At 40.4% G+C, this 8194-nt stretch overlaps 1 protein-coding gene across 1 annotated transcript in view; it reads left to right on the top strand.

Annotated features, from left to right (window-relative positions):
• WT1 (Wilms tumor 1) overlaps positions 1 to 3873 on the top strand; it is a 38819-nt gene extending 34946 nt beyond the window's left edge. The window contains exons 7-8 of the mRNA XM_009334577.1: positions 193 to 276; positions 3752 to 3873. Of these exons, the coding sequence (XP_009332852.1) occupies positions 193 to 276; positions 3752 to 3873 (206 nt within the window). The remainder of the gene's footprint in view (positions 1 to 192; positions 277 to 3751) is intronic.
• The last annotated feature ends 4321 nt before the right edge of the window (positions 3874 to 8194 follow it).

Raw genomic sequence — 8194 nt, forward strand, 5'->3', positions numbered from 1 at the left:
GAAGAGGAGGTTACAAAGGGATGGTTAACCTGATTAATGACTTTCTGTAATGTGTAGGCATGAAGCTGGGAGGAGCAGTTACAGTAACTATTACAAAAAAATCCAGGCTTTTGAAAATTCAGAAATAGCTGATTTTATTCACCCTTCCCAAAGGTGTTGGGATATGAGAATAGACTTCTTTTGTCTTTTCAGGTGTGAAGCCCTTCCAGTGTAAAACCTGTCAGAGAAAGTTCTCCAGATCCGATCATCTGAAGACTCATACCAGGACTCATACAGGTAAAACAAGTGCGTAAACTTTTCTTCACATTTATATTTCATTATTTTTTAAGTTTAAATCAATGTTGTTATAAATTACGTGATTAGAAAGTCTCTTAACCAGGAGTTAAATATTCAAAACAACAGAAGGAATTTCGGAGTGTGCTGATTTTTCAGTGTGACTACATTCCCCAAGTGTCATAGTCACTTTTCACAAAGGGATTTAGGTGATTTTTGGAAACTACGCTTTCTTTCTTCATGTTTAAAGAAATCTCAGCTTGGCAAAATATATTTTGTCAGCTATTGTGAAATAAACATCATGGTCTCAGCCCACAAATGTCAAGTTGATCTACTGCCTTTACTGAAAAAACCCTGCAAGATAGAAATTTTAATTCTAGCTTCAGCCGAAGGTCTGTAATCTAAAGTATTCGTGCCTACTCATGCTTCTCCTAAGTGTCAGTTGAGCCTAATGCAGGATAGCACGGCAAAGCTCTTGCTGTTGCTGCTTGTACTGTAATCTCTCCAGAAGATAAAAGGAATGCCTTTTTCAAACTCACACTGACAGACACTAAAGTAAAAGCTTACTCAAATATTCAACGACCTTTTTGTAGAAACCATAGTATTTCATATAAATACAGGGAAAAAAATAGGAGGCCATTTTAGTCTACTCTGCCTTCACGTAAATGTAAACACCATTAAGGAGCAACTGCAGCAACCTCTATATTTTAGTTTTAAGTTTTAGAATTATTCCTATGAACTGACATTTTCTGTTCCCTTCCACTATGTATGCAGTATTTTTACCAAGTAATTGTTTACCGAGCACTTTGACATGTTATTAGATGTCACAGTGTTTTCTATACTGGCGTTAACCTTTTAAATTCAGTCTCTGTACAGATGGACAAGGAGCCTGAAAATCTTTTTCTCCCTGCTAAGGATTCTTTTTTCTCTTCTGGACCATAAAAACACATATTTAAGACTTTCAAAAATAAAGAGAAATTTTAATAAAGGAAATGATTCACCTGAGAATAATGGCATTTTCTGGGGCACCGGCCAAATAAATGCTTCAAGTAATGACCGTATCTACGCTTGCAATCTGCAAATGGTAAAGGGCATGGCTGTGTTCCTGGGTTCTCCCCACAGTCTCATGCTGAGCTGCAGGGCCTGGGTCTGTGTGCCTTTGCATGAAGAAAGATATTTTCTTAATCAGCCGCAGGTAACGTTCTGGTCGAGACAAAATGGCAAGCGGTTGTCACATGTTAGCAAGTCAGGATAAACTACATTCCCCATCACATTTCATTGCTAACTGATCTGCTAAGTCATGACTTTGATGAGTCCAGTAATTTTTTATTCCAGATCAGCTAAATCAGTGAAGAACTTGCTCTCTTTTTTCTAGTGAAACTCATCTCCCCATTCTAGTTCTTCCTTGCTCCATGCGATCCAAGCCCACATTGCACTCATTGCTGAAAGCAGCCTCACTTGAGCACTGATAACCTCATAGCACAGACCTTTGCGTGGGCTTGCTGCCTGCCACTGGCTCAGGTTCAGTGCGAGCTCGGCAGCCCAGCTGCATGCTGCTGTGACGATGCTCCTGTCAGCGGTTTGGATGGGTCGTGCTCCTTTGACTGTAAAATACACATATCCTGAGGGGAATGAGCAGGAGTGGTGGGTGGGGATTTTTCATCTCCATCTTGCCCTGTAGCTTCATTCCTCTTTCTTTCTTGTACCTCCTAAATTTTGCAACAAAACACCTAGCTCAAGTTAACTTGCTCCATGTTAAATCTTGATGAAGCAAAGCACAGGTGACTTCCATCTAATTCCATCCTAATTTTAAGTCAACTGCCAAACTATTTGTTAAGCTACCAATTCAGGTTTTTTTGTCTCCACAAGCAATTTTACTGTGACAGCAATCTTTGCTGTAGAAAGCAAAAAGGTGAATCAAAGGAAAACGCCATACGTCTATGTGGATTTTTAGCAATGGAAATGTGATTTCTGATATCTGTACAGTGAAGCTGTACAAAGTAATTTGTGCCCAGCATGGAACTAATAGAGATTGCTGCCCCCTGTTGCGAGAGGACAACCAGAATTGCTTGTGAAACAGCTAAACTGTGCTGCTTTTACTGTGGTAGTTCAGTGAAAAACTGGCCAGTAATAGATAATTCGCATCAGTTCACAGGATGGTTTTGCTAATGCTGCTGAGATGAAAGAAGACCACTTTATACAATCTGTGATTTTTATCAGTAGCTCTGACCAGATCAATTTTGTCCCATACTGTTTTATGCACTCATGTGAGACAGTTGATGCTTTTGCCAGCATGTATGTTAAGTGGATAAAGTAGATTTTACACACCACCCCTGCCCATATATATATTGCACGGGATTTTGCAAACAGAAATATACAACATTTATGCCAATCCCAGATCCCCTTTTGTCTGAATTTGGATGTTTGTGAAATGCACAAAATGTGAGGCAAAGAAGAGGAGAAGATGGCTGGGTGAGCTTGTACCACCCCAGTGTGTCTTGAGTTGGAGAGAATGGGGTGTGTAGCCAGCATGGAAGAGCCCAGTCCCAGAGCTGAACCTACTTTAAAATATTGCATCTATTTTGGGAAAAAAAAAAAAAGAAAAGAAAATGCAATTCTAAAAGAAACATGAGTCACCGGGCACTGCTCTGAGCTAATGAAAGCATTCCATCAGGAAATCAGCAGCATCAGAAACATGGCCTGAAATTCCACTTAAACATTGTAGAAAATCGAGAGACCAGATTAAACTGTAAAAAGGTGATGGCATTTCTTGTTAAAATTGAATGTGCTTTGCTTGAGGTCATTTTTAGTGAATATTATACTCATGGGAATGTTAGACAAATACTGAATATTTTGAGCCTTTAACATCTCCCACAGATGCAAATCTACTTTATTTAGACAGTAGTGAGGAACTTTCAGTCTGGCTCAGCAGACTTCATGCTGAACTCTGTTGCTTCTACGATATTCACTTACACGCACGAGTTTCAAAGAACTTCAGCCAAAACTCATTGAACTAGCGGGAAAAAACTCTTCTTGACTTGAAGTCAAGCTCTAAATAGTCACTGACAATTTTCACAGCGACTAACAGTGTGTCTGCACCACAGTCCAAGGTGTGACTGAAGCTTGTGCGAATACCAGAGTGACTTTTAAACTAGTTCGTTCGAGAGCTGAGAGTAGCATAGACATGGCAGCACGGTGTTCAGTAAGGGCCTGTCTTCAGGAATGAACCACTGCAAAATGTTCTACGTCATCTGAAAAGGCTGTTGTTAAACATCAGCTGAGGGAGATGTAAGAAAGCACTGAGCACTGATGTGAGCAGGAATCGAGGGCACTCCCACACCCTCTCAGGACAGCCCGGGATGCCTTTCCTCCTGAGCGGAGCTCTGCCTAGCTCCTCACAACCCTGCAGAAAGAAAACAAACAGCAGTGTCTCAGGCGTGCTGTATACCCAGTTAATAACAGGGTGTTTTGTTAACAGGTGAAAAGCCTTTCAGTTGCCGGTGGCCCAGCTGTCAAAAAAAATTTGCCAGGTCTGATGAATTAGTTCGTCATCACAACATGCACCAGAGGAACATGACTAAACTGCAGTTGGCCCTTTAGACAGTTCAAACAAGTGAATAAACCAGATGGGACATTATGAGCTACTGCAAACTTTATCAACCATCTTCGATCACCTCTGTCAGAAAGCTGCAGCTGTCTTCGCATCCCCTTTGACACAAGTTAACTAAACCGTAGGATTCTGCTCAGCCTTGTCTTCCATTTGGACTTACACAAGTTCCTGTTCAATAAGCGAAAGAGATTTTTATTTGTAATTTTGTTAAAAAGTAGGCAAGATTGCCACAGTTTCAAGATTACTATAAACTGTGCTTACCTTCCACGTCTGTCTCCAGTTTTCTGGTTTTATTTTCACTAAAACTTTTCTAGGTACATATTGTTTTTACCTTTTTAAGTCCTGCAGTGGGTAGGGTGATTCCTCCCTGTTGAAGGTAAGCTTTACGCTTACTGCATCTGTGCATATGCTGAGGTTTCCAAATGCTAGTACAGCTATCCTCACAAAATGAGACGGAACAATCACCTGAGATACTTTTGGTAAACTTTGTACTCGTACTGCCAAAGGGCAAGCTTTTAAAGTTGGAAGCTCTGCTTTCAAATTTCACAAATCAAACCTTTTTTTAAAGGATGTATTTCTAGAGCAGCTAAAGCTAGGTGAACCAGAGCCTCTCTGTAAGAATGGTAAGAATCTTACCACTAAGTTAACTTGTTTTTTAAATAATCACATAATCGATCCCCCCAAACTGTTTTGTTTGTCAAATAACTCTCTCCCTTTCTCTCTCTTTTTAATGTATTGGTTTAAATTTATTCTATCATGAGATGCATAGATCTCCTTTACACAAAACTAATTCCGATCATTGTAGACATTTGGGATTTGTTTACAATGTAAAGCCACACTGGTTATGTGGCTAGCAAGCTGTATAAACTTAAAACTGAACTTTTAATGGGGCTGGTCCAGGATCTCCATTAACAGATTACTCTTAAGATAAGTAACTTAAAAAGACTCTTTGTCAAGTATATGTGAAAAAGACATTATTAGTGTAAGGAAATATATTGTTTCAGGGGTTTGGGAGGAGGGGTTTATTATTTACTTTTAATTGCTTGAAATTGTGTGTATATATATATCTGATAATGTATTGCTCTTAGACATCTAAAATTAGAAAGTGTATAAATATTAGATGCATCACTGTTCTGATGTTGTTGCTGTTACAAACTATTGATAACACTAAGAATGTAACCTGCATTTTTCACTGAGCTTTCAATTAAAGCCCATTCAAAGAGAAACAAATGAGAGTCCAACAGATGTCTTGTTTCATGTCTGGTATTAAATTTCAAATGCCCTGTCCAATAGTATCCATTTTTTTTTTTGTATATAAAGGTACCACCAGCACTGATGACCACTAGTTAACCTGTCCAGGTCTTGACCACAATTTATCCATCTCACTTGGGAATCATACTGGCAGCAGAAAACAGTGTCAAGTTTCATATTGTGCTATAAAACAGTTGCTTCAATCGTTCGTCTTCTTACCAAACTATTCCTTTTCTTTCGACCTGTAAGATTTGTATAAGAACATTACAGAATAGTAAAACCCAGTTTATAAATAGCAGTACTGGCCTTCTGTAGAACTGCGCTGAAACCATAAGCACAGATAACTTCTTAGATTAGGATGTCGTAGACTTACTTCTAAGTAAAAGTTAACTTAGAGTTGGGGTGGCTTAAATCAGTTAAGCAGGTTGAAAGACAGTCTTTCTTAGATGATGAAGTGTGAAAATGAAGATAAAAAAATATTACTGTTTCTTTGTCATACTGCCTACTTTTCTTTGGAAGTAAGTACAGCCTGCCTCAGCACCCTTTGACCTTGCAAAATATTTGTATCTCTTTAGCAAAAATCTTTAATGTATCTTGCCAAGCTTTTTTCTCTAATGTACACAATGGAGTTCTATGATGGGTTGAGCTTTCTCTCTTAAAGTGCAGCTGCATCGTCAAGAAAACTCAACAGTTAATTCTTCAAGTCCTCTTTTTCGCATGGGTATTGCATCACTGTTAATTACTGTTGGGGTACTGTGACTCATTTGTATCAGTCAACTTTATCTTTTGCTGCCAAAAGACAGCATCTCTCTGGAGAAACTCATAACAAGTGTGGCAAACATCAAATATTTGGAGTGAATGGTGTACATAAAACTGCACAGAATTAAAAAATAAAGCAACTCCTCCTGCTTTCCTGAGAGAAAAGTTCAGTCGCAATAACAATGTCCTCTGATTTACCCAGCAGTCTTCTGCAACTACAAAACAATCTGTTTTTCAGTCTGCACCCAAAATAGAGAGCTGCCACGAGTGTTTATACTAAAAGCCAAAAAAAGAAAAATCAGCCTCCAGTTGTGCCTGCATTAGTCAAACATAAATAAAACTATCTTTTGTGAAATACAACCAAAGCTCCACTGCAGCACAGGCCAGACTTCCAGTGACCTGTAAATAACTACAGCCATGGTTTTGCTGCTTAGTGAATTGCATGCCAAATAATAATGGTGGATGGCTACAAAAAAAGAAGCGTGGGTTGATGAGTGACAGAGCTTGTCCTTTCGGTTTTGCTGTCACCACTTTTTCAAGGAAAGTAGTTATTGCTACTCTGTTGTTTGATGATCGTTATGTCCCCCAGCCCGCCGCGTACAGTGAAGACAAAGGTAAATGTTTACAAGATTTTAAAAAATTTTTATTCCTAGTTATTTTACAGTCTTTGTCATGAGAGGCATTTTATGTCTTTCCCTTTCATTTCCCTGTTTTCAAGATTCTATCAGCAAGGTAAGCCACCTTTATTGAAGTGCTTTACTACATGAATTTCTCAGAAGCAGCCCCCAGACGCCGGTTCTTGCAGCATGCAATTCCTCATTTTGCGGCAAGCAGAAACTGCGCAGCAGGCCGAGTTTCTGTGAGCTTGACCTCCATATGAAAGATGAGGGGGCTGCGCTCTATTATATCTTACAAGTATCCTTAGGGCTCTGGAAAATTTTCAATCCCACGATTAATTGAGCAAATCTTTTATGCTTCTGCCTTCTGTTCTTAAACTGAAAATAGTGACCAATGTTATTTTGGCTGTTGGTTAATGTCTCGCTGTGATTGGCATACTATTCCTGTTCTGTAGCTTCCATAGCCCCCAGAATGGAAAATGTTAATTATATAGGTAACACTTCTACTTTTTCTTGTCTTTTCTTCTGTACAAGATGTGTTGGGCAGGAAAGGGAACGTGGTCTCTGGTGGTATGAGCTGAGATACAAGGGTTCACTTGCACCAATTTTTTCAAGGTTGGTGAATCCAGCACTGTCCCTTCTACTTCAGGAAAACATGAGAGATAACATGCCCAAATTGTAACCACATGATAACACTTTTGGTGCATGTCATATTCTTTAAGGGTACAGACCATACTGACCAAACAGGAGGTACAAAGACATTATCTTGCTGCAATTAGGCAACCAACCTGAAGGCAGTCCATCCTTCAGACAGGTGCTGATTCCTGTAGGCGAAGGAGGGGCCCTGCAAAGAAGTAGCTCTTTGCTTCTCTTTCCGTGGTGGGTTAGGTGAGTTGTTCATTTTAGAAGCCACTCCAACCAGGCCTATCTGTTTCAGGATGTCAGTAGGATTCATTTCACTGCCCCACCAACCAACTTTACAGCAACTGGGAACAGTTCCTGAAAATGCAGGTAGGTGCCTTAAACCAGTGTTTCTTCCTCCTTCCCTTTCCCCAGACAGGCACTGAGAAAACCCTATCATGTGCAGTCTTTTCCCATCATCAGTGTGACCTGACAGCAAATCCAATGTGGTAAGCAAGCTGCTCCCGGCACCTTGTCCAAAAGCCCGACAAGGCTCTGGAGTGGATTGAGGGGCTCCGAGGAGGTGCCTGCAGCCCCACACCTCAGAGCTGCCTGGACCTAGCGTGAGGTGGGTACACAAAGGCAACCAGCAGGCAGAGGTATGCTGCCAGAGGACGTGCAGAAGTTCTACTGCTCAGTCCTGCTTGAGCCCTGTTTGTACCTTCCCCCTGGGGCAAGTAGGGGCAGGGAGAACCACTCAGCTTTTCAGTTGGGGAACTCTTCCTGGCTTGGGGAAAATCCTCCTCCCCCCTCCCTCCCCACCAATTAACAAAAAAGTAATTAAAGAGAGTGTATGCAGTTCAGAATGGCACTAATGGACAAGAAAGGCCAGCTGCAATATTTGGGAAGATCCAATAAAAGTTTCATTAGGATTCTTTTAGTTATTGGAAGTCCTGATGACACGAAGGAGCCTAATGAAACAGAAGACCTGGTCACAAAAGCGATGAGTTAAAAAAAGCCCAAACCCAAATCCCAACCCCACTGACACCATTCTAAAAATTAG

Source organism: Pygoscelis adeliae, unplaced genomic scaffold, assembly GCF_000699105.1.
Source record: "Pygoscelis adeliae isolate BGI_AS28 unplaced genomic scaffold, ASM69910v1 Scaffold171, whole genome shotgun sequence".
Classification (NCBI taxonomy): domain Eukaryota; kingdom Metazoa; phylum Chordata; class Aves; order Sphenisciformes; family Spheniscidae; genus Pygoscelis; species Pygoscelis adeliae.